General features: G+C 38.4%; 1 protein-coding gene across 3 annotated transcripts in view; it reads right to left on the bottom strand.

Annotated features, from left to right (window-relative positions):
* Positions 1-27,502, bottom strand: part of SCFD2 (sec1 family domain containing 2) — a 406,985-nt gene that overhangs the window by 307,721 nt on the left and 71,762 nt on the right. For all 3 annotated transcript variants that reach the window (XM_025921777.2, XM_086705074.1, XM_086705075.1), the window contains exon 4: positions 22,152-22,327. In XM_025921777.2, coding sequence (XP_025777562.2) covers positions 22,152-22,327 — 176 coding nt within the window. The remainder of the gene's footprint in view (positions 1-22,151; positions 22,328-27,502) is intronic.

The following is a 27,502-nucleotide window of genomic DNA, read 5'->3' as shown; positions in this document are numbered from 1 at the left end:
CCACCGACACATTTCTATTCTAATGAGAAAGGAATAAAGATAATACTGATGGCAGCTGACATTTACACAGGGCTTTATTTATGCCAGCCACAATGTTAAGTACTTCATGCAAACTATCTAATTCAAGGCTTATATATAAAGAGCTCTTATAAACGTACAAAGAATAATACATTTGCATTACAGACTTCGCAGACTGTGCAGAAACACATAAAAATCACCCAATCCAATTGAGGCAGACTAAAGATGGTTATAAATTATAAATTGAGGCAGACTAAAGAAGAGGATGCTTCTCCTCCTCTTGAGGAGTGGAGTCTAATTCTTTCCCCTTGATCCCCAACGGGTCAATAGTAGTTACGTTCGGGGACTCTTGAGGCTGGGTTCTAAGAATCAGAAGTCTCGCAGCTTCCACCAGGTCCTCTGAACACTTTCTCTGGGAGCCCCGAGCCTTCACCTCAAAAGCCTAACTGCTCTGGGACGGCCATGCCGGAGAGGCCTTGTGTGGACATTGCAACTGGATCCACTGTTCCAGCTTTCACCTACAGGGCCCAGACATGACTGATGCCATCTTGGGTCCTCTAGATGAGCCTCTCTCCCAGCTGACTGCCATCAAGTCACCTCACCACCTACCACGCGGAGCTGAAGATCTGCCCAGCTGAGCTCTGCTTGAATTCCTGCCACACAAAATTATAACCCAGCCACTAAGTTTTGGAGCAAGTTGCTGTGCAGCAATAGATAACTGGAAAACCCGCTATTCCGAGGAAACAATGACAATCATTTTCGTGTATTTTCCTACATTTTTTTCCAATTTTATCTATGTACCTAACCTCCCTTTACTTCTCATCTTTTTCCTTCTTGTTATTCTTTAACAGTTGTGTTCATACTATAAATGCAGTTTGATTTTCACATCCATATACCTAAAATGTTAATAACATTGCATGATTAACATTCCTTCACCTCATTAAAAAGATTCTTCAATAACTTGACTTAAATGACTGCATGCTGTGTTCTACCATTCTCCTATGGTGGAACATTTATATTGCACCTAATTTTTCATTATTATAAATAAAACTGTAATGAGCATCTTTCAAAGTAAATCATATGAGTATCTCTGATTGTGTTCTTAATGCTTATGATCGATCAGAAGTGACATTCCCAAAGTGTAAACCTTTTCAAGGGTCTCATCATATATTGCCAAAGTGCTAGGACAAAATTCGTTCTCCCAACAGTAATATGTCTTGATGACCATGCTATTAAGCTCTGCCCAACACTAAATTAGCATTTGTCAATCTCTGCTAATTTGAAGTGGTAAATTGCTTTGTTGGGAAAATGAATAGTTTTATACCATAAGATGGCCAATGGGACTAAAACAAGCTCTGGTCTCTAGCTTGGAGACCCCTCTTCCAGGTTCTTCTTGCCCTGTTTGCCGCGTGCGCATGAAAACCCGCCACAGATATGGAAGCTGGCAACTATAAATTGCCCTTCCCCCCTTCATTCAGAGCTCAGATCTTTGGAGAAAGGGTCTCCTCTGAGCCCGCTGGTGTTAAATAAATCTCCCATCCACCAAGATCTCCGAGTGCCGCTTGGTTTTTCCGCCAGCGTTCCAGCCTGGTTCCATAACAGCTTCTCAATGTAGTTTGAGTTTACATTTTTTATGACCAGGAAAAGTGAACATTTTTTCATATCTTATGAACCACTGTTATTTCTTCCTCTATAAAATGGCTTGGCCACATTTTTTTTAACGATGTCTGTTGAACAATTATGTTTTTCTTATCCATATGAATGGATTCATCACATGTCCTGTATGTATATCAATCTTTGTCTTTATGGTAATACTTTTGCTATTCTGCCATCCTTTTAAGGTATTTTGATTTATCAGCACCCTCTGTAAACATTTTAAAGGTAATAATAATGGCTACTGTGTTTTCTATGTGATTGGCAAAGGGCAGGTACTTTACATAAGCTTTTATAATCTAAAGGCTTAATGAGCTTCCTATTATTATTATTATCTCCTCCAATTTACAGATGAAGAAACTGAGACTTAATGAGTAAATAAGTTCCCATTGAGATCACTCAGTAAGTGTTGGGGGGCAAAATTCAGTTCCAGGACCATATCATCTTAAAGTCATTTCTCTTAACTACTAAGCCATATTGCTGTCATGTCTGGTGATTTTCCCCCTTTGTGATTGATTCCATGGCTTTTAGGTCTGGAATGGTCTTCCCTATTTCAAGATAGATCATGTTACCAATAATTAATATTAGATTTCTTTTGGATTTTAATTTACCCTTTAATACAGTAATCCCTCTGCTACATTTCCCTCTGCTTTTAATACATTAAATACACTAAATTTATTAAATTACTAAAATACCTGTACCTGTCTCCTAACTATATTGTAGCAGTAATACATTACTAGTAGTTATTTTTGATTGGAAGTTTGGGGGTTATTACTCAATTAAAAGGGTAAGTAGAAAACCAAAACCAAAAATAAAAAATCCCTAGAAAATATTCATAAGCATTTCTGATATATAGTTGATATATGTTGATACATAATATTGATAAATATCATAATGTGGGCTTAAATTTTTCACGCGACGTTATTGTTTTGGGGTTTTTATTGGCTATTTTTTAGAATAACTTCATCAAATTCTAAAAATGATTTTTTTTTAGGATTCTAGAATTCTGATTGACATTGCTTTAAATTTGTAAGTTGAGCAGAATTTTTATTTAACATCTAATACATGTCAGGTGGAAAGCAGCAATGAATAAGACATATGGGACCCCCACATTCAGAAAGCTGAGGAACAACTAAATTAGGCAATAAAAACAAAGGATAATCATGCGAGATGATAGGAAACATCCAGGAAAGGCAGCTAATTTGGACAGGCAAGATAAAAGAAAGCATTCTGGGTAGGTAACGAGAGTGATCCAATTGAAGAAAACAGCATGTGCAAAGCACAGAGGACAATTAAATAATCAGGTTTGCACATTAAAGTCACTATGGCCAGATATCATTAAAACAGTCACCTCTACCACCGCAAACCAACCAACCTACAACTATCACTAACCTATCACTAACTAAATTATTTTTAACACTCTGTGCAGTTGTTGTGTGATTACATTTTGCTGTGGGTTATTTACCCCTAATCACTCTAAACAAAACCCAGAAGCCTGATGGAATTACATTTCAGAGATCTCCTAGCTGTAAAGGACATCTGAGATCTCCTCATGTTTCTTTGCCATTTTGTCTTCCTAAAGAAGATAATAGAGCATACAGCTGCCAGAATTTTAAAAATGGCTGGTGTGGGTGACCTCTGCGAGCACCTCTTCCGGCCTCTTTGTTGAACATCCCCTGTCCTTCAGTAATAAAGATCCTTCCTATCACCACTCAATAATTTTGTAAAAAAGAACACCAACTATAATGTCAGCCACGGAAAGACGACAAAGTTAAGTACAGTTTGAGAAAAGAACACTGTATATGAGGAACACCAATATAAATTTTTAAATAAAGAGGTTAAAAAAAAAAAAAGCAAACAGGCCACTCTCTGGATTCTGTTTCCCCTCAAACCACATGGTAAAATCCATTTGTGTGCCCAGTGTGTAGAAAGAACTGTGGGTCTAAAATAGACTCACACAAGCGGTCTCTAGAGAAGATGGGCCATAGAGGGAATTCTTACAAAGATGACTGCTAAAGCACTTCCCAACAATGAGCGTCCATGGTTGGTATATACAACCATGGCTGAGATTTCTGAAGAAAATGCAAATAACAATAACACAAAGTCTCTGCAAGAACTCAGTACCTATGTTTGTTGTTTGGATGAAACCTCATTACACTAGAACATCCAGTCTTTGGGTGTTGCACTGGGGAGCCTAAATCCTCTCTTCCTATATGCATTATTGGCTGAAAAGTGGCAAATAAAATAAATTAGATGTACTGGAGGAGACTGCTCCCTGAAAAACATTCAAAGCTGTATTACTTATTCATAAAGCAAAAGCAAAGAATTCTTTTTGCAAAAAAATAAAAATCATGGCTCTGACTCTATATTTCCTGATAAATTGATGTGCATGTGATTTTCTTCTAAATAAGCAGAGCTGCTTTTTCTCTACTAAATACGCAGCTTGACAATGACATTTACTTAACTTATTTTTCTTTTTTTTTTTTTTTTTTTTTTTTTTCAACGTTTATTTATTTTTGGGACAGAGAGAGACAGAGCATGAACGGGGGAGGGGCAGAGAGAGAGGGAGACACAGAATCCGAAACAGGCTCCAGGCTCTGAGCCATCAGCCCAGAGCCCGACGCGGGGCTCGAACTCACAGACGGTGAGATCGTAACCTGGCTGAAGTCGGACGCTTAACCGACTGCGCCACCCAGGCGCCCCGGAAACTATTTTTCAAATGAGCCTTTTAAGTCAGTGTATAATTATTGAGTGCACAGACTTTGGGGTCAGCCAGAGGCAGGTTGGAATCCAGGCTCCGCAATTCATATGTAACTTTAGGCAGATACTTAACCTCCAAGCTTCTGATTCCTCATCCGGAAAACAGTTCCCAGAATTGTAAGGTTTGAATAAGACAATGCATATAAAGCACATAAGCCTGGCTCCTGGCACTTCCGAGCTGAGTGGTGGTGGACGAGATGGCAGTGAGGAGCAGCTATCTTATAACTTCAGTCCGAACATCCTGTACAGACTTGAGAAGGGATTCGCAAAGCGAAAGATCAAAGTGGGAGTGGTTTGGCAAAGGAAAGACGATAAATGTTTCTTGTGAGATTCACAGATTTGACAAGATTAAATCAAATTACAGACAGGATCAGCTGTACCCTCCTCTATGACCTTTCACAACAAGGGAAATCGGACGTCAAATTAGCATTCTTAAAGCAAGGTTACCTATGATCCATGATTCTCTCACAGGCACATAAAAAACACATAGATTCCTCCTGACTGTAAATAGTCACTTAAATTCTTTCATCTTTTTATGCTTCTACCATAGAATTATTCTCTTGTGTGGGTATGGTGTAGATCAATTTGAGACAAATCAGATGAAAATACCTAACCATAAGGAACTACGCATTCACTGAACCAACACGCACTGTTTCTTATACCCCAGGCGTATTCCAAGGGAAGGGAAAGCATGGATAAATCAATTATAAGAGGCTGCTCTGTCAGTATAGACACAGTTCTGGCAGACGGAGGGGGACACAAATAACTGTGCACCATGCTGTCACTGATGCGTTATTACGGATGCATGTGTGAGGGGCTATGGCATACTAAAAAAGAAATCATTCGTGTGTTAAGACATACATCCTTTATCACCTGAAAAGCCCTTTTTAATATTGAATAGGGTGTTTCACATCCAATAGGTGCTCAAAATTTGTGCTGACCGCAGTCCTTACTATTTAACTATTTATTGCTTCCCTGCTCACCGTATAACGTTAAGCGCCACAATCGCAGAGACCTTGTTTTTCTTATTTACTAATGCAGCCTCGGTGCCAAAGAATGTGTGTGGGTGTGTAGTAGATGCTCAATAAATATTGTTGGCTAGCAGGATAGATTTTATTGGTGGCTGCATAAGAAATAATCTCCACCTAGAAGTCATTTCCTCAGCATTCCTACAAAAGTGAAGTATCTTTGCTTTTAAACTTTAGTCTGTATTTTCTTTTCTTTTTTTTCTTTATTCTTTTGTCATGCTCAGAAGGAACACACTGAAGTGTGAACACACTTTCGTAATCAGAATACTAATTATTCATAAGGACGATTTATTTACTTACTTATTTTTGAGAGAGAGGGCGCAAGTGAGCAAGGGGCAGAGAGAGAGACAGAGAGAGAGTGTGGGGCTCACCAGAAGCGGGGCTCCTGTTCACCAGAAACGGGGCTCAAGCTCACCCTATGTGGGACGTGAACTCACAAACCGTGAGATCATGACGTGAGCCAAAGTCAGACGCTTAACGACTGAGCCACCCAAGGGCCCCCGTAAGGAGAATTTAAATCTGGTGGGTGCCACTAGGAACTATTCTGGTCAGTAGAGAGAAGAGTGCTTCTGGAGTATGCCTTGGTTAGTGTATTTATCATATTTAAATTGGCAGCTTTCCTCTAAAATCTTTTATTTATAGGATAACTATTAATATACCTCTTTCTTTTCTTTTTCTCACTTAGACTATGATCTTTAAAAAAAAAAAAAAATATATATATATATATATATATATATATATATATATAGAAGCAAAAGAAAACAAAACCATCAAACAAAAGTCACCTAAAAAATAATAACAATATTACATATATATTACAGTGGCATGTATTTTCCTTCTACTCCCAAAACACTTTAACATACTCTACATGTATAAGTTTTATAATGTTTTTATATTTTATAATGTTTTTATACCAAAACTAAAGTTAAAGAATGCAGTTATAAAGTATGGGTATCATGTATCCAACAAGAAAGAAGAAAAATTCTGTATTTTTCAGTAAGAGTTAATAACTAAGAATACCAAACCCAAATTTTTCCAGTTTTATTTCCTCATTTTTCTTCTATTTAAAAAGTATGAATCCAGGGGCACCTGGGTGGCTCAGTTGGTTGAGTGTCCAACTTCAGCTCAGGTCATGATCTCACGGTTCATGAGTTTGAGCCCCACATCAGGCTCTGTGCTTAAGCACAGAGCCTGCTGTGGATCCTCTGTCCCCTTCTGTCTGCCCCTCCCTTGCTCATGTGTGTGCTCTCTGCTCTCTCTCTCTCAAAAATAAATAAACATTAAAAAAAATTTTTTTAATTATGATCCAAAATGGTACAATAAAAACAAACTTCAAATACTTAGTAATGTATCAAACAAAACAGCAACACTAAACAAAACAAAATAATACACTGAAAAAAAAAGACTATACCAACTCTACATGGACTAAATACAAAAAGGAATCTTTTGTACTCTTGTCAAACCACAATATTTTTTAAAAAAATCACAGGAGTGGATCATAATAGAAATAGCTCTATGTGGCAGGATGATAATTTACCAATTTTTAACACGTACTTTCCCCTTAGACTTTTTTCAATTCTGTTTTGCTCAATTGTTTCTTTTCAAAGAGCTCAAAATGAAGATATTGAAAAGATAAAAACAGCATTTCTGCATGCTGTTAGGAAATATCCCTTTCAAAAATATAGGGTGTAACCAGTATGCAATTCGCCAGCTGTGGATCTTTTTTTTTCCTCCTGCACAGACAGAAAATGACATAAATTACTCCAGAAGTATTTCTATAATATTTGTAAAATGATACTGCAACACTATTCTACAAGTTATAAGCTATCACTGCCCCTACTGGAAAAGTCTGCAGAAAGAGGGCTGAGGGAAACCACATACAATGCTTCTCATAAAGAATGTATGTCTTTAGGATATTTGGATCATGTGACATTCCTCACTCAGCATTTATTGCTCCCAGTGCCAACTCATTCTGGGGAAAAAGAGACAGACTGGTCAGCTTCCATTCAGCACTATCCCACTCTGCTTTAAGTCCCTTGATTCAGAAGTAAAGAATGGGAGGAACAGAAGGGGATACCAAGGCACAGTCATTTAGTCAAGATGCGCAGGTTAGCCAAATCCTCACAGAGTCCTTTGCTAGAAAAAAACCTGAGATCCTGAACAAACATTTCTCCTACTTTTGAGGATTAGCAGCCCCTTTGGCAAAAACAAAATAAAACAAACAAACAAACAAACAAGTAAGCCCTCAATAAATAATTCATCCTATCTAGTCCTTTGAGAATGGTAAAAAATAGAAGTTGCAGGAGAAATCCATACCCAGGCTCAAGCCTTCTCTCAGGTATCAGGTACCCACTAATGTCAAGCTAAACTCTAGCTCTCTCAGAATCTTTAAGTTGGAAGTAAAGTGGGGGTGCCTCGGTGGCTCAGTCTATTAAGCGTCCGACTCTTGATTTTTGCTCAGGCCATGATCTCATGGTTCATGGGATCAAGCCACGCATTGGACTCCATACTGACAGCATGGAGCCTACTTGGGATTTTCTCTCTCCCTCTCCGTCTCTCACTGCCCCTTCCCCACTTGCACTTGCTCTCTCTCAAAATAAATAAATGAACTTAAAAGAAGAAAAAAGTAAAGTGTTAAGATCCTCTAGATATTCAGCCAACCTAGGTACAAGATTCCTTCAGAAAGACCTGCCCTTAAGTTACACCCAAGATTTCCTGTAAATGAGCATAAACAAGACTTGGTTTCTCCAAGGCTGACTAACATTAAAAAAAAAAAAAAAAAAAAAAGAAAGAAAAAAGAAAGAAAAGCAATTAAACAGTGTTACTGCCTTCCATTCTTAGGAACCCAGATGTTTAAAAAGGGGGGAAAAATCCCAGCAAGCATTAGGGTGGACAGCATAGTACAAACAGAGAGAGGGAGTGGCTCAGGACAGAACCCTCAGTCTGCACACAGAAGCACAAATCATGATTATTTCCCTTCTGGTCATGCAAACCAGAATGGTTGTAACCCTTCTTGTTTTTCATAAAACAAAGACCCACCCAGATGTGTCTCTGGCCACTGGCATAAATGCGTATTTGAAACTTTTTTGGTAGACCCACAAAACACTAAGGACCAAAATTGTTAGCCTTCAACTTACTTTGCCTGATCCCTAACTCTGGCTTCCAGCTGGAATAACATATGATATCACTGCTTCTAAGGCAAGCCCAGTTTAAAAGCAAGTTTCCTCAGCCCATATATTCAACTCTCACTTTCTAATCAGATGGTTGGCACAAATTCACCTAACTCCAAAATCTGGCGATGTGCCCTCCCTAGGCAAAGAAACAAGAAATTCATGCATGGTATTTTTTTTTTATGTTTTCCATTTGTCTTTTTTATTATTCAGAAATACTTTAATGTGATAGAGAAGAAGAACAACATTAAAATAAAATATTCTGCAGGAGAAAAGTGAAATGAAGATTATGTATCCTTATGGAGAAACGTATAGGTCTCATGAGGTTTCAATAAAAGGTTTGCTGAGGAGTAAAACTCAAGATGAAATCCAAGCTGGTTGCCAAATTTCTGGATATATCAAAGAAAAATTAGTGGGAAGTGTTGCATTTTAATGATCTCAGTACTCACAGATGAAGTTATCTAATAAATGCATACAAAGCTATCAAATATAAATGCATATAAACTGAAGATTTAATTCATGGCCTATGGAGATCCTACTGTGTTTTTGAAAACTTTTTGATCTGAATGCCCAGGAACAAGAATGCGTGGAATATCAGACTTAAGTGGCCAATAGTTATTCGGACGTTCCGCCCCAGGACAAATATTCCAGCCATACATACTAGTGAAGGCCATGGTTTCAATCAGATCTGGGTTTTAACCTGGCTCCAATACTTGCTAGCAGTAAGACCATAGGCAAATTCATAACTTGTCCAGCCTCTGCTATGCAGTCCCCCAGTCTTCATCAGCAGTTCCAAAAGTGTATGTATAAATTGGTTGAGAAGAATCTAGGACTTACTTTTTCCACAGAGGCAATACTACAGGTTCAGCACTCACATATTCAGACAAGCCTAGAAAATCCCATCTGGTCCCAGATCCCCGGCCATGGCACAAATGGTGCTCAGGCACTGATAGCCAATCGACATTACATGATAAACTGTGCACATGCAAGAAGCCATAAATGTTTCCATCGGTAACCTCGCGGCCCAGCAGGCAGCATGGACTCAACAGATTGTTATTACATGGAATGAATAGAATATTTTCTTTTGCGAAAGGCTTTTCAGCTGATTTTCCCTCCACCATTGGGGAGTGACACCTTTCTTGGCAGAGAACTAGAAGGCAGGGGCTTCCCCGGGAGAAGAGAAAAGGTGATGAAGGGATGATTTGTATTTCTAAAAACCAGAGACGTTTTAGTTACAGGGTCTCCCCAGGCATTCAGAATTGTGGGGGGAACGAGGGGGTAGAAGTCTTGTCAATTAATAAAGAGTCTAATCATGTGAGCCCCTGAGGGACCAACATGTTAATCTATTCAGATCTCTTTAATTCCAAATGTCTTTCATCTGGAACTTATTCAGCAAATTTGTTTGGAAAATTTTAAAGCTCTAATAATTTATGGCTGCATTTAAGTAATCTAAATCCCATACACTATTTCCAAATATCCCAGAAACTGGTGACATTTAAGAGTGCAGGCATCGAGACAATTCATTATTTTGACCGCTTTCTCATGAGATCATAAAACGATCAGAATTTCAAGGCTCACAGAACAAACCACTGCTATGAAAACGGCAGCAAGAGACAACCATGTTAATCAGAATGTAGGTTAGCTACTGTCACAAAGACCCAAAATTATAGTGGCTTGCAAGATAGGCAAGCATGAAAATGAAGGGTGTACATTCTGGGACATACTTGTAAACAAGGTCTACGAAGTCCTTAGTCTCACTTATCTTACAGTCTAGCAAGGAAGACAATGTATTTCTCAGTGACGTAAAGTCCGGGTAGGTGATCCAGGGCTGGTACAGTGTTCACACCATCTTCAGCAAACCAACCATGGTCCTCCCATCACTCATTTAAACATCTCCAACGCACAGCTTCCTCTCGTGACCCAAGATGGCCACGCCGGCTCCTGCCATCCTGGCTGCATTTCAGCATGCAGGAAGAAAGGGTAAGAGGCATGTACCCACCCTCTCCGCGCACAGCCTGAAAGCGGCCCACCTCACTTGTGCTTGTGTCTCATTCACCAGAACCTAGCTGCAAAGGTGACTGGGAAGGACAGCCATTATTTTGGGTGGCCATGTGCTATGTAAGAAGTCAGAATAGGTGTTAACATAAAAAGCTTCAGTCCTATGTCTATGCAAAGCATCATTCTGAGCTCTCATAAAGCACTTACGTAGTTATTCGTATTCAGGTGCCATTCTGTGGCAAGTGAACTCCATGTTTATGACAAACTTCTCAAATTCCCACAGGCAGGCAGGTAAGCCTGTTATGGCCAGCATGAAAATGAAGAATGTACATTCTGGAACATACCTGTAAATAGGGTCAACAAAGTCCCTAGTCTCACTTATCTTACGGTCTAGCAAGGGAGACAATGAGTGTGTAAACAAAAACTATCAGCAAAGGAGAAACAAAATTAAACTAAAGTGATGACAAAGCTACTCAGGGAAGGCTTGGCTTTCCTGAGGACGTGACATTGAAGTTTTGATCTGGACCAGCCATCAGAAAAGCTGGGGGAAAAAAACCTAATACTTTAAAGTCCCAAGTTTCCCTATTTATCAGAATCAATGTTACTTCAGCTCTATTTTTCTTTTTTTGACCTGTTATGCAGGGAAAAAGCGTGTGTGTGTGTGTGTGTGTGTGTGTGTGCACATGTGCATGTGCATGTGGCTGGGAAAAGGAGATCTATAACTTAATACTGAAATTAATACTTAGGAGTTAGCCATAATGTGGCCATAATGTGGTTCTCCAGAACCATGAGAAAGAGGCCCTACAGCTATTTATAGGGAAAGGAGGATAAACAAAGCAAATGGTTACAAAAGTTGTGAGAACATACAATCTTTGTATTCAGGAGTTATTTTTTTTGCTTGTTCTAAGTAGTGTTTCTTGGTGTTTGTATTTCTTAAATAGTATTAACTAATTTCAGGTCGGTTGTTCTAACTAAATTTTAGTTAGTTCAAAATGGGTAATCAGCAGTTGTGAATAAAATGTCTCACATGTTTTTAATCAAAATGAGTTACATGCAAGATAGGTAAAAAGTAGGCAAATTCAATAATTAAATTTTATGTATCAGTAGTGATTTAAAACACTAATCATGGGTTTATTTTAATTAAGATAATCTGTCACAATTTTTAGCAATTTAAAGGCAGTGTTTTTATATTTAAAATATTATACAAGTTATATTTCACTCTAGGGACCAAAGCTAAGTCAACACATTCTTAAGCTATCAAGAATCCACACAGAAAAAAAAAAATTTTTTCTACTTGAATTAAACACTTTATTTTAATTACAATATTGGAGTCATATCTGGAATTTGAGGAGGGCTTGCTCGAGCAGTCCTGTTTTGGAACGTTGTGTGGTTGTGGTCAGATGTCCACTGGAGCTACAACCACCTGAAAGCTCCATGAGCTGGCATCCAAGATGGCTCCCTCACACAGCTGGTAGGCAAGGTTGGGGATTCTACAAGAGCCCCTGTCATCACAAAAATGGAGGTCTCAGGGTGCCTGGATGGCTCAGTCTGGCATCCAACTTCGGCTCAGGTCGTGATCTCATGGCTCATGAGGTCTAGCCCCACATGAGGCCCTCTGCTGTCAGCGCAGAGCCCACATTGGATCCTTTGTCCCCCTCTCTCTCTCTGCCCCTCCCCCGCTCATGCTTTCTCCAACCCCATCCCCATCTGTCTCTGTCTCTCTGTCTCTCTCTGTCTCTATCTCTCTCTCAAAAATAAATAAACATTAAAAAACATTAAAAATATGGAGGTCTCAGGGCAATTAGACTTCTTACATGGCAGCAGGATTACCCCAGAGGTAACGATGTATTCACAGCATAGTCCACTAGGTATAAACTTACTGGGGGGGGGGGGTGCGGGGGGGGGAACCTCCTCAACTTATGAAAAGTGCTACAGTGAAATGAATACCTCATGTGCCAAGGCATTTGTCATAGTCATGGCCAGTGAAGGAAAACTGCCATTTAAATAACATTATTTTAACCCAATGGGCAATACAGCAGTCAGGAAGACACCAAGTCAGACCTAAGGTCTGAATTCCTACCTTCAAAGCCCCATTTTATTGACTCTAAGATACCACCGATTATAATATATACCATTATTACCAAATAATATATACCATTATTTTATATACTTCCAGCAAGAAACAGAATACTGCCATTAAACTAAGAAATACCATGAATTTCAGGATGCATCCCAATTTCAGAAAAACTAAAATGTGGGGAAAAATTGACATCTTAGAATCAATGAAAAATGGTAGTATTCTTCTGACCAAATCTGCCCCTTTTATTTTCAGAATGGAAAATTACCTTTGTTATTTTCAACCCAATCATTAAAAAATAAAGTTTTCCTATGTATTATGTTACAATCCCCCCCCTACATCTCTTTATAGGTACAAAACTGCTTAATACAAATGTCCAAAGAGATAACTAATAAATCCCCATTTAACTCTTTTCCCAAAATATTTAAGACATTTCATTCAAAACAACTGATTACTGTAGGGCTCTCCAAAGGCACCACCAAAAAAAAAAAAAAAAAAAAAACAAACAAACAACAAACAAACAAAAAAACCACACCTCTCTTCTGAACAAGTTGAGAAATAAAGCAGACCTTAGTAAAGGCATGAGTCGAAACATCCCTTTTTTTAGTGATAAAGGCCAGTCTGGGTGATAGAATATTAGGTCTGTCAGCCAAGTGCCTTGTTCCTATGGAGCTCCAGACAGCCTTTTCCCCCGGGTCAGGGGCAAGCTCTGACCAGGGAGCCCTCCCATAGAGACACAGGGCAGAGCACCTACTCCCTGCTGCCAGCTTGCTCTAAGGAGTAAGAAGAGTGGAGAAAGAAGAAGGCAGATTCTGGTGCTGAAACCGCTGAGTACCACAGTGCTCTCCACAGACAGAGCACCTCTCGAGAGGAGAAAAGGCAGAGTTGAGCCCATTCAATCATCCCAAATTTGCCAACTAGAAAAGACAGCCCTCTTCCCAAGAGAGGAGGATGTAAAGGGTCAGAGACAGACTAAGAGCATGCCTACAAAGACCCACCTCATGGAAATCTGGAATGGGGGAAAGTTGTTGTTCTCTAATACTTGCCTTTGCAGTTATTTTGATGTAATACTGTAAAAAACACTGTGACATAATAAGAACTATATATTTAGTCTCTGCCCCCAGTTCCTGGCACACAGCTTCTAAAATCCTTATATTTTCCTGAGCGATAGAAATTCTAGAATCATCATTTGTTCTAATATTTGGTCTTTGACCCTGGTTCCTGGTACACAGAACTCCTAAATCCCTTGCAATTTCCTGGGTGATAGGAGCATCTTTTGTTCTAATGAGGTAACTCTTAGTGGATTCCTGAATAGTTCCTGAGGACTGGTCACCAGAAAGACCAAGCTATGAGTAGAAGCTTGGAACTTCCAGCCTTACCCACTCTTCTCCAGGGAGGGGGTGGGGCTAGAGACTGAGTTAATAATCAATCATGCCTACATGATGAAGCCTCCATAAAAATACTTCAAGTATACAGTTCAGTGAGCTTTTGGTTTGGTAAACACATCCATGTGCTGGGAGGGTGGCACATCCCATCCACATGGGGACAAAAGCTCCTGCACTTAAGACCCTTCCAGACCTCACCCTATGTACCTCTTAATCTGAGTGTTCACCTATATACTTTGTAATACCCTTTATAATAATACTGATCAAGTTAAATAAATGTTTCCCTGAGTTTTGTGTGCCATTATACCAAATATCAAGCCCGAGAAAGGGGTTATGGGCGACCTGGTATCTAACCGGTTGGTCAGAAGTATGAGAAGCCCAGACTTGCAATTGATGTCTAAAGTGGGGGGAAGGGGGGGAGTCTTGTGGGACTGTGCCTACAACCTGTGGGGTCTGCACTAGTTCCATTTAGTTAGTGTCATGATTGAACTGTAGGTCACCCAGTTGGTGTTTAGAGTTGGAGGATTGGTTGGTGTAGGGAGTCCTACATGTTTGGTGTCAGAACTGTTGAGAGTCGAGTATAAAAGAAATAAGAGGTTTTCTTTTAAACATGCTCCACAGTTTTCCTTCTCAGGAAAAATCCTACGAAAAATCTCCTTAATATGTAAACGACACTCAGGACTGCTTTGGGAATCATCTTTTTCTGCCTCGTACCTCACTCTTTATCCAAATGATGTGACCAGCACTTTTGCAAGTGACAAGTCACAACAAAACGGGACCTCCCAGGGTGTCGGTATGGTCAGGCATGGAACTGAAATGAGGCATTAATTCCAAGCTGTGCCACATGGCTGGGGACCTCACAGAAGCTCTAGAGGACTGGGAAGGTGAACCCCCAGTTTGTTACAGCACAAGCAGGCATACTCTTTAGCTAAGGGAAATGTGATTTGTTACAGAAGAGATATTCTGAAATTTAGTATCTCATAAAAGGAGTTCATTCTACCCATAAAAAAGCTGGTTTGACAACTAGTAAAATGGTATAGCTACTTTTCACTGCAAACACAAATGAAATTTAAGACTAAAGCAACATGTACCTGGGTTATCTTGAGTGGCTTTGTAACTCATTTTATTTGATTTCAAAATCCCTTTCCAAGTGTGATATTTTAATTTAGAAACGTAAATTCTGCCCAAAGAAATAACTGGAGATGGGTAACACATATGTATAAAATATATTATTTTAGGAAATATAAACACAGCTGCCTCTTCTACCACAGAGCTTGCTACTGTTTCATAACCACAGTAAATTATGGTCAATAAAGTTTTTCTTTGTGACAATTAGCACAAAAACATCAGACATGCAGATTAGAAACACTGGGATTTACATCTAGCTTTAAAGAAAAATGCTGTTAAATACTATGAAACAGTAAATACAAAAAGGCAGTAACATTGTCCTAAGGAACAACTTCATTTTTCCTTAACAAACTTTAAGTTAGAAAAACAAAGTCTAGGCGAGAGTATGTTGAAGGCATTGCTCTTATAAAATAAATTGGCATTTGTAATATTTGTGGTTCAGCTGAAAGAATAAATAACTACTATTTATTGAGTGTTTACTAAATGTCAAGCACTGTACTTAGTGATGTACATACATAATTGCATTCAATCCTAACAATAGCAAACACTATGAGGTAGGCAATTTGATCTTAATTAGATGAGGTGACGAAATCAAGCTCTCTTGCTCCACTCTAAAAAGAGAATTCTTCGTAGACAACTATCCAAAATAAGTAAATCTGTACTTTGATTTATTGAGGAGAGCACCTGTTGGGATGAGCACTGGGTGTTGTATGGAAACCAATTTGACAATAAATTTCATATTATAAATAAATAAATAAATAAATAAATAAATAAATAAATAATAAATAATAAATAATAAATAAAGCAAAGCTACTCTTACAAGTGAATACATTCATGAATAGAATCACAAATGTATCCATGTTCAGATTAAATCTGCTCTTTCCTACATTTGAAACTTGGAACAGAAACAATTATTTGGCAATGTGCACACGTGTACCAAACACCTAAAACACAGACTGTGATATTGGACCTTGGAGATAAGGGAGAGGAAAAGGAGTCGAGAAGCTATTTTATCTCCTTTGGTCTTTAAAAGCATATTCACTGCTAATAAATATTAGATTTTTCCCCAATAACACTCAAAAAAGTTTCTCTCTTGAGCCCACGACATGATCTTTCTGTCATTTTCAGAAGCCTCAGCCAAACATAAGTCTTATGAATTGTACTCAGATCTGTTGCTGATTTGTCATAAAATCGCCTAAACCACTGAACCAAAAGATGGTGGTGTAGAGGAAATGCAGTAACCTGTACTTAAGTATAGATTTCCAGGACCAATTTCTTTTTCTTAACCAAGATTGTCTATAATGTTACTTAGGCCATAAAGTCAACATTGAGGTCCCGGTGACAAAGGCCTGGTAGAAAGTGGTGGAAATGAGTCTCCAAAGAAATAAACAACTCTCCGCGCTGACTGAGATTTGCATCTAAGTGGCTCTCAAGCTCTCTGGGAAATGCTAGAAGTTGCCTTCGTCCTCAAAATAAACTTAGATGCTCTACTATCAAACTAACGTCTGTAAAAGGGATAGCTCACTGTATATTAGGACTTGTTACACTAACGGGTAAATGTATACTATATAAAATAAGCACGTCCATATACAAAGAGCAATTATGACGGCCAGTCTACAAGTTTGCCTCTGCTACAACACTAACATGCAAGGATCCAGAAATGATGGAGAACACAGTGCTAGCCGGGTAACGTGCAATTATGATAAGAAGTAGGGTTTTTGCATTTTAAATGCTTACTTCTTTTCCCCAGTGTTTTTATTCCTTTCCACTTGCTGAAAGAACCACACCAAGTCCTGTGGTCACATCTGAGGCAGTCTAATATGGAACAGGATTCTAAAACTTAATTACAAATATAAGATGGCTTAGCATTAATACTGGATCAAGTTTCTTCAGAAACCTCTAGCGAGTTGAAAGATGATCATTCCTGGGAGAAAACTGCTCTGCCTTGTGTTAAAACACTTTTGCTAGACTTTGGAGCTAGAGAATCACCTTAGAGGACATAAGTGGTGGGCAGCAGAGGGTGAGGAAGCTGTGTGGCAGGGCAGTGGGGAGGGAAGGAGTTGGAGCAGTGGCCTGGAGCAGGTTATCAGAGCCTAAAGGACTACACAGGGATCCAGGGGGGAAGTAACAAGTCTACAGGGTTGTTAGAACCAAAGGAGGTGAAAAAAAGCACTCACTGGAAGTTGGAGAAGAGCAGTCTCCAAAGACCGTGTCAGAGCCTGAGCAGGGAGGTGAGATCATCTGAACAGGGGAGTGGCAAAGGCAATATTCTGGCTGGGGTCAGAGCCTGCAGAATGAGGAGGCGTCTTTGCCGTGGGGGCAGCAGTGGGGTCTGCTGGTGGGTCCCGGAGCCTGAGAGGAGTGAGGAGGGCACCCATGCACGAGGGCGAGGCAGGGGGAGCACAGGGCAAGATGTCAGAGCTCCAGCGAGGCGAGAAGGGCATGCACGTGGCAGCTTCAGGAGGACCGCCTGTGTGGGAGGTGAAAGAGAACATCTATGTGGACTTGGCCATGGCCTGCAGCAGGAAGACAGAGCCCAGGTGAGGTGAGGAGGGTGTGAGAGGCGCGGCGACTCTAATGGGAGATTGGTTACATATGGGGGGAATTTATCATGTCATTCAATATGTTGAGGGTAAGGGGAGACAGGTTCTTCATGGTCAGAGAGGGAAGTTACAAATAGAGAAAGGGAAAAAGCTACAATAACCCTGTGGTATTAGATCAGAATTGTGGTTAGTATGAACTCATGGCCTTTAATAGATAGCTATAGGTATGAGTATACATGAGATAGACAGATGCAGATACAGATAGCTGGATCTTTAGAATGATTAATAAAATTCCACTAACACTAAAATAAAAAACATAGTGAGCAAAATAAAAATAAATAAATAAAAATAAAATACTAGGCATTTAAAAATGGAATATAACTATATATTCAAAGGAGATTTAAATATTTAAGAGAAGTCTATGAATCAATTTCTGCCAATAAATTTGAAAATACAAATGAATAGCCAACTTAAGCTAATATCAACTACCAAAGTCTCAAGAAGAAACAGGAAATTAAATAGATCTAGAAATATTTAAGTGATTAAATCAGAAATAAAAATCTAAATCTAACAACAACAAAGCTATGGGGAGGTGGTTCTTTAGCGATATCTCCCTGTTGAGCAACTGCTTATTCCTTTCTTATACAAATAGCTCCAGAAAATATAAACATGAAACTCATCCTGATTTTTAAAAAAGTACCATAACCTTTGTTTTAAAACCAGACAATGGCACCACAATAAAGAAAAATCATATGCTAATCTCACCTAGGAGCATAAGTGCAAATAGCTAAGTAAAGTATTCGCAAACTAAATCCAGCAGTGGGGCAGGACCAAGTTGAACTTATCCAGGAACACAGTAGTGATTCTTTAACATTAAAAAATTATGACTACAAGTCACCACGTTAACAATTAAGGGTGAGAAAACCCTACATAGTCATCTAAAAAATTCATAATCTGTATTAAATCAAATCCAACACTCACATATGATAAAAACAACAGCAACAAAACAACAACGTAGCAAACTAGGTTTAGGAAGGAACATTCTTAGCCTGATTTTTTAAAAGGTAAAAAAACAAAAAACAAAACAAAAAAACCTCAGCAAACATAATATTTAATGGTAAAATTTTAGAACATTTTCTTTAAACTCAGAAATAAGACGAAGATACCTCTTTTCACTGGCTCTGTTGAGCAGTGTCCTCATATCTGGTCAGTGCACTAAGAAAGAAATGGTGTCCAGTGTAGAAAGGAAGAAACAAATATAATGCAAAAGCAAAGTTTTTGGACATGTGATCACCAGGCAAGAGTCAAGAGTATTCCTGTGTGCCAGCAACAAACAATTAGAAAATTGAACCTTAAGAAATTCAACTCACAATGGTATTAAAATCTTTAAAATACCCACAAATAAATCTTGTAATTCTCTTTTATAAAGAAAAGCATAAAACTGGACATACTGATTTTAAAACATTGTAGTATTAATTCTGTGATGGATAAACTGACTAACCTGGAACGGACTAGAAAGTAAGAAACATGCTCACTTTTATGTGGCGTCTTAGCATATCATATATTAGTAAGAAAAGGATGAATATCTTTTGGCTCCAAATAACAGAAAACCAACATTTTTTAAATGACTCAAACAATAAGAAGAATAATTATATCACAAAACAAGATATTTGAGCTAAGGTTCAAAGTCATCAAAGATCCAGACTCTGTCTTCCTCGGATCTCAGTGAGCTCCCTTCATTATCAAAACTGCTCATGTCACAAACATACATCAAGAGGCAGAAAAAGGAAATTGTTTCCTAATTATGTATCTTCTGTCAGGGCAAAAGAAAACCTTTCCTAGAAACACTTCCAACAGACTACGCTTCGCCTATCTTTGGCTTGAGCTGCTAAACTAATCATCAGGTAAGGAAATGAAAATGCCAATGTATTCTGAGACCAATCAGGATTTGCCTGAATCACGTGAGAAAAGAGCAGACACTGGAACAAAACTGATGCTTTGCCAACACGAGAAAGAGGAAAATGACTCTTAGATAAATAATTTATGGTACTTGGAGTATTTCATAAATAATGTGGGGAGACTAGACTATCCATATGGAAGAAAAGAAATTAGGGGCGCCTGGGTGGCTCAGTCGTTAAGCATCTGACTTCAGCTCAGGTCATGATCTCACAGCTCATGAGTTTGAGTCCCACTACGGGTGACCACGAGCCCTGCTTTGGGTGAGCTCGTGCCCCCACTTCCGGGTAAACATGAGTCCCGGACAAGTCCCACTTCTCTCTCTCCCTCTCTCTCTCTCTGCCCCTCGCTCACTTGTGCCCTCTCTCTCTCAAAATAAGAAAAGAAAGATCTGAATGATACCATAAACAAAAATAAATTCCATGTGCATTAAAATTTCACATGTCAAAAGTAAATTTTTAGTGGAAAATATAGAACAACATGTTTAGAAATTAGGGGTATAAATAGGTTTCTAATATAAAACATAAATAAGCACAAATTATAAAGGATAATATTAACCAGCTAGATTACATTAAAATTTTAGACTTCTGTACAATATACTGGAATTAAAGTTAAAAGACAAACCACATCCTTGGAGAAGTATTTACATGATATGAGACAGTTTTTCTGTTACCCAATAGATAAAAATGGGCACAATATAAGAATGGGCAATTGAGGGGTGACTGGGTGGCTCACTCAGTTGGGCGTTTGACTCTTGATATTGGCAGGTCATGATCTCACATTTCATGAGATCAAGCCCCACGCTGAGCTCTGGGCTGGCAGCACAGAGCCTGCTTGGGATTCTCTCTCCCTCTTTCTCTGCCCTCCTTTGCACGCTCTCTCTCTCTCTCTCTCTCTCTCTCTCTCTCAAAATAAATAAACAAACAAGAAAACAAAAAAGAATGAGTAATTGACAGAAAAGGAAGATTGAAAAACCAATAAATACTATACAAGATGTCCAACCTCATCAGGAGTCAGAGAATTGCAAACTTACATAAAGAAATAGCACTGACTCCACTATTTAAAAAAATGTTCTAATTTGATAAAACTGAGTACTGGACACTACGTAAGGGAACAAAATGTCATCCATGCCTAGTGCAAGGGTCAACTAGTTCAAACTCTTTGGTGATCACTTTTGGGATATTCAGTGAACTCAACAATATGCATGGTCAACAACCTAACATCCTTTCCAAGGTATGTATCCTACAAAAACTCTTTCACATGTACACCAAAAAACATGTCCTGGGAGATTCACCATATTCTTTTTTCTCTATTTCTCCTCCCCCCCTCTCTCTCTCCCTCTCTCTCTCTCTCTCCACTGAATTTCCTCTCACTCTCTCTGTCCCTCTCCATACACACACACACATGCACATGCCCACATACAAATATGGAATATTTGAATTGGATAAATATGAATTGGATAAAGTGTTGTATAGTCATACAATCAAATAGTATGGTATAGTTTAAATGAACTAGATCAATACATGTCAGCTTGAACTATCTTAAAAATAGGATGTTGAGAGGAAAACACAAGTTGTTTAGGAATATTTATAATACAATATTACTTACATAAAAAGTAAAACCCAGAGCCCAATACTCTGTATTATTTATGGATAAATAAGTATTTAATAAAAATATAAAAACAAGGAATTGAGTTTGTGAATACCTCTGGGAAAACAAAAAGGAGAATCAGAGCCAGGAAGGGTATAGTATCAGAAATGTTTCAACTTTATTTCTAGTTTTATTTCTTTAATGAAAAAGGATATAAAGTAAACATAAAATGGTAGATTATACTGAGTCTATGTGGAGAATATGTGGATATGTCATATTATTTTATTTAAGTTTGAAATGCTTTATAACTTTTTAAGTTTTCCATGAAAATATTTCATCAGTCATGAAAAGGTCCTGACCCAATACAAATCGCTTCAAATTCACCACATTCACAAATGTAGTTTGCCTTCCTTCATCTTTTACTAAACATCATTTTAAACCACATGCTAAATGTTATCTGAGGATTAGTGTCAGAAGAAATGTAAATAGTAGCAATATTCTACAAGAAAAGTAGCAAGGATTGAATAAAGATGCCATGGAGATCAAGAAAGGTCCAAATGGCATGAAATTGAAAAGAGGTTCCTAAAGGTTAGTCAAATGCTCAAAAGACATTCTTGATATTAAGTGAAAAGCCAAAGAGGTCACTATCAAAAAAAAAAAAAAAAAAAAAAAAAGGTATGGAAAATTCCTAGTAAAATTTTAATTTGGAGGTTCTTAGAGATTATGATATAGAGCATATGTCAACAATATGACTTATTATTAAGACTACAATAAATATCCAAGTTTTCCCCCAGAAGTGAACATTTTAACTACTAATATCCCAAGAAACTCCCATAGCAACATACCTGGAGAAGGAGTCTTTCAAAAGCCAGAAAGTTGTCCCATTTGGCAGTCTGTGGGTGTTTCAGAGTTTGAACTGTGGCCAGCCCAAGCTGTAGGAGCCCACAGTGACTCACTAAAGCTTTGAGGTTGTTCTTGAAGAGATGAATATAGGACAGGAGCTGCCCCGGAGTGACTCTCCCTGGAGAAACAATAATTTATCAATGGTGAAATCATGAGAAGAATGTCATCAGTAATACTACTGCCTTGCACTGGGCAGAACTTCAGAGTTGACGGCGAGCTTTCCTAAGCCTTTGTGACTCTTAAAACAACATGGTGACAACAGCAAATTTGAAACTATTACCTACGTTGTACAAGTAAAGACGCAGATGTTAAGCCATCTGGCCAAGGCCATATTGCTAGTAGAGTTTATCCTGTGATTCTACAATGCCCCATAAATAAGTTCTCAAATAAAGTTACACCAGTAAGTATTGGTGAGCTCAAAATAGGGTGCCTCTCCAAGACTGAGGACGTAACAATCGAAGAAGCAAAAAGACAAAATTTCTAATGGTGCGCGTGTGTACAGAAAGTCGGAGGAGAAATCTGTTATGACTGGAGCTAAAACCTTATCACTGGTATCAGTGGGTTCATGACAATATTCATGAAGATAAAAGCTGCCTGTTACATGAAATAAAAACCTATGGAGAACTGGAGTGGCAACAAACAAACAAACAAACCTGGAAGACAAGGCATCAGAAGAAAATGTTTGGCATCATTTTTACTAGGGTGGTTGTCTTGACCTAGACCCAGAGCCCCATCTCATAAAGGACTAGAGATTGTAAGAAAAACGAAACAAAATGCCTGTTGAAGATTCACTCCTTCAGAGCCTCTAGCTCCAACTTTTGCCTATAGCAGTCCTTCAAGTGTTTTAACATTCTCCAGGGTCTCAGACTGCATTCCTGCCATTCATCGGTACTATGTATGAAACTCCTGAACACCAGATTCTCTCCACTGGACAAGAAGGCAGCATTGGGGCCGAACTTAGATGCAAGTTAGGTAAATCTTTCCTGCACATCTTATTCTGTCAGTGCTGGGTTTGATTTAATCATAGAACTGTGTCTTAATGGTAGAAAGCAAATACCATCAGAAATTTTGTCTAAAACAGCATATTAACTAGTAAATTTTTAAAAAACCTCTTGGTATGAGAAATAATAATACTGTCATTGCATGTTTTTTTATTCATCATTTTCGTGAAAACCCAGTGTGTGAAATTTGAATAAACAAACTTTTGTGTTTTAAGTCTTGCATTCCCAGAAATCAGCATAACATTTCCCTCTTCTTCAGTCATTTTTCTAGTATAATAAAGGCACTGTACATTAAAATATTTAGATACAGTATGTCCTGCTAAAACTTAATTGTTCACACACAATTGGCAAACAGAATAATTGCAGCATTACACAAAAGTCACATCTGTTCATTTGTCATTTTTTTTCATTATTTTAACATTTTGTGCCACCTAATAGCAGCAGCTGAACACTGCAAGCCATAAGACGAAACAAGCCATGACACCCAGTGTGCACGCATTTCTAGCTCCTTCTCTGGGCTCTGCCTGGCCATGTGCCCCTGCCTTGGAAGTGCTTCCTGTTCTCCTAATCTTCGGCACAACCTAACAGCCTCTCCTCCTCTTTACATCCCCTTCCAGTAAGCTACCTTCAACTCTCTGGTTCACATAGAGTCCTGTATATGCTGTAACATTTCCCTTTGTATAGAAATTTGGCATATCTTTTTATCTATGCTAGTATTTTATCAAGATTCCTACTGGTTTTGTCAGTGCTCGGATTATTAATTTGCAAAGACTTTTGAATGGGCCTCTGCTAATGGTATTTTTTTTTTTTATCATGAATCCTGATTCCTAGTATGTGATTCTGCAAAACAACTTTTCCAGGAATGTATACACATTATAGCAAAAACACCCACACAATACATAAAGGTAACAGCTCTACTAAAATGAAACCAGAGGTCAGTAGGCAGGACCATCAGAGAAAAATTCAACAGTTAACATAAGACAGCCTGAATCTCGTGCGTGAAAGATGGTTTAGGAGATTTGTAAATAACATACAAAAGGCTCAGAGAGTAGACTGAACAAATAGGTTTATATCCCTTCCTTACTCCATCAGAATGCCAGAAAAAAATAAAAAGGGATAGAAACACACAACAAAGAGACTGTAAGATAGTCTATATGCAGACAAAAGATTTCAAACATTTTGCCCCCATCTGTTGGTTATTTTTGTAACCTACATTATATACTAAAACTTTCTTTTTTGTTCTGTCAACTACAGATGGTAGCCTCCAGCTTTCCATGTTCTAAAAAGAGGACATTAGTCAACCCCCCCTTACACTTCCCTTTACTTATTTCCCCTTTTCATCTTTCAAATCACCAATACTTATATTTGTACCTTGTCACGATGACTGGCATTTATATTTTTTTCTGTAGCCATAACATAGTCTTATGTGCTCTTTCTATGGTTTCTTTAGAAAAGTTCAAAATCAATCGATAGTGCTTACATCATTATAAACTATATAACTACTAATGACAGAGCCAAATTATGTGCTATGATTACATTTCCTTATGCATATAATACTCTGCTCCTAAAATGCTCTATGGCATATTTTTTTCTTCCATTCTTCCTTTTCCCCTCCCTCCCTCCCTCCCTCCCTCCGTCCCTCCCTCCCTCCCTCCCTTTCTTCCTTCCTTCCTCTCTCTCTCTGTCTCTCTCTGTTCTGATAAGGCATTATCTGCCTTCACCGAAGGTTTAACGTTTTCTAACCTCAAATACACTCCCTTACCTTTGGAGTCTGTGGGGTTTTTTTCCTTCCTGAATACTGTCAAACCCTTCATGGTCCCATTCCAACATGGGCAGACTGTTTTCTAGGCCTTTCTGCACAGCCAGCAGCCTGGAACTGCTTTTATTGCTCTCCTCTGTTGGAACTGTTTCATTAAATCCTTGATTTTTCTTTCTTGGTATACTGCCTTGTTTTGCTGGACATCCTCAAGTAACTTCCTCAGAAAGGAAACTTTGAAGAAAGCAGAGTTTTTGTGTCCCTGAAAAGGCATTTTCTTGCCCTCAGGGTTTCATAATAGTTTGTCTGGGTCTGCAATTCTAGGTTGCCAATAATGTGCTGTTCACTACATCCTGGTTTTCATGGTTGCTAATAAAGAATGTGTGCCAATCTCATTCCTGTTCCTTTGTAGGTGAGATTCTTTTTTCCATTTGGGGGCCCCCAGGCTCTTATTCTCTTGTACTCTAAGAACTCACAGTGATTATGTCTAGTTTAGAAGTCTTTTATTCTTTCCACTTTCTTCTCAGGAGGCCTATTCAGTTTGACTTTCTTCACATCTGGGAAAGTCTCATTCTTCCTTTGCTAATTTCTTATACTCTGCTGTCTCTTTCTTTCTGAAACTTCAAATATCGTTCTTAGACCTCCTAGATTGGTTCTCTATATCTTTTATCTTTTCTATCAACTTTTCAATGTCCTGTTCTTTCTACATTTTAGGGGAGTTTCGTGACTTATGTTTTTAACCTTTGGCTAAATTTTGTTTGGATACGTACCATACAATTCACCCTTAAAATATACAATTCAGCAGTTCTTGGCAGAATTGTACAGCCATCACCACTATATACTTAGAGAGCATTCTCATCACCCCAAGAGAAAGCCCATACCCAAATTCCCTTAGTTATGAAAAAGATATTGCTATAAATCCATATAAATCAGAAGATAACCTGAATGAAATTTTCCACTGGGAGACAAAACTGTACTTAGTTATAACTGAGAAACAGCAGAAATGAGAATATTCAAGTAATGATAACTGTAAGTGAACTCCAACTTTATAAATGTATATATATATATATATATATATAGTCATTTTTATCTATTTTTATACTATTGTCATGTTTATCATATTAAAAAAATTTTAGCTAAAATATAAATTCCTGGAAGGTAAAAGAGGGTTGGAAGTGTACTAAATGATGGAGCAAAACAAACAATAAAAATAAACCTCCTAACCTCAGCCACCCATAAAAGGCTTTGCCATGAAAAGGTAGGGCAACAAAGAGGGAGCCACCTCCCTAGAAGATATCAGCAACTCCAGGCTCGGGAGCACCAGGAAAAACAGGTGGAAAATGAGGAGTATAACATAAGGTAAAGCATACAAATATTAAGTATACAGTTCAATTGATATTTACGTATATATCTACCATGTAACCACCACTCAGATCAAGGTATGGAATATGTTCAACACTCTAGAAGATTCCTTTGTATACCTGTCCAGTCAGTAATCCCACAAAGGTAGACCATTACTTCTGCCTCTACCAGCACAGATCTTTTTTTTTTTTTTAACTGCTTTTGAACTTCATATAAATGAAATTACACATATGTACTCTTTTGTGTCTAGCTTTTGTTCAACATTATCCAGAATCTCAATCTTTTTTTTTTTTTTTTTAATGTGCTTTATTGCTCTAAATGATTGTACTGGGTTTTTTTCATCTATTCTGCTTTGATTGTTTTTTCATCTATTCTGCTTATATTTTACAGTTTGGAGCCATTATAAATAATGATGCTATGAACATTCTAACATATGTTAGACGTAAGCACTCATTGGTGGATGTAAGCACTCATTTCTACTGGCTATATGCCCATGTGTTTGCTGGGTGGGTGTATATTTAGCTTTCGTTGAAACAGTTTTCTAGGGATGTAGAAATATCTTCACACATTTTAAATTTAACAATTTAATTGGGGCTCCTGGGTGGCTCAAGCGTCCATTGGTGGCTCGTTGATTAAGCGTCCATCTTCAGCTCAGGTCATGATCTCACAGTTCACAAGTTCAAGCCCCACGCTGGGCTCTGTCTGGGCTGACAGCTCAGAGCCTGGAGCCTGCTTCAGATTCTGTGTCTCCCTCTCTCTGCCCCTCCCCTACTCATGCCCACTCTCTCTCTCTCTCTCTCTCTCAAAAATAAAAAATAAACATTAAAATTTTTTTAATTAAAAAATTTAACAATTTTACATAATTTTTAAAGTGTACATGTAATGTTTAAAATAAGGCACAACTGTATGACTAAGTTTCCTTCTGGTATTTTAATGGTGGGTAGCCAAAACACTAATAAGAATGAGAGAAAAGAGGGGTGCTTGGGTGGCTCAGTTGGTTAAGCCTCTGACCTCGGCTCAGGTCATGATCTTGCCATTCATGGGTTGGAGCTCTGCTTCAGACTCTGTGCTGACAGCCAGAGCCTGGAGCCTGCTTTAGATTCTGTGTCTCCCTCTCTCTCTCTCTGCTCCTCCTCTGCTCACTCTCTGTCTCTCAAAAGTAAATAAACGTTAA

Source organism: Puma concolor, chromosome B1 (genome assembly GCF_028749965.1).
Source record: "Puma concolor isolate L17-30 chromosome B1, mPumCon1.1.hap2, whole genome shotgun sequence".
Classification (NCBI taxonomy): Eukaryota; Metazoa; Chordata; class Mammalia; order Carnivora; family Felidae; genus Puma; species Puma concolor.
The sequence above is the reverse complement of the archived record's forward strand: the minus strand, read 5'-3'. Positions and strand labels throughout refer to the sequence as shown.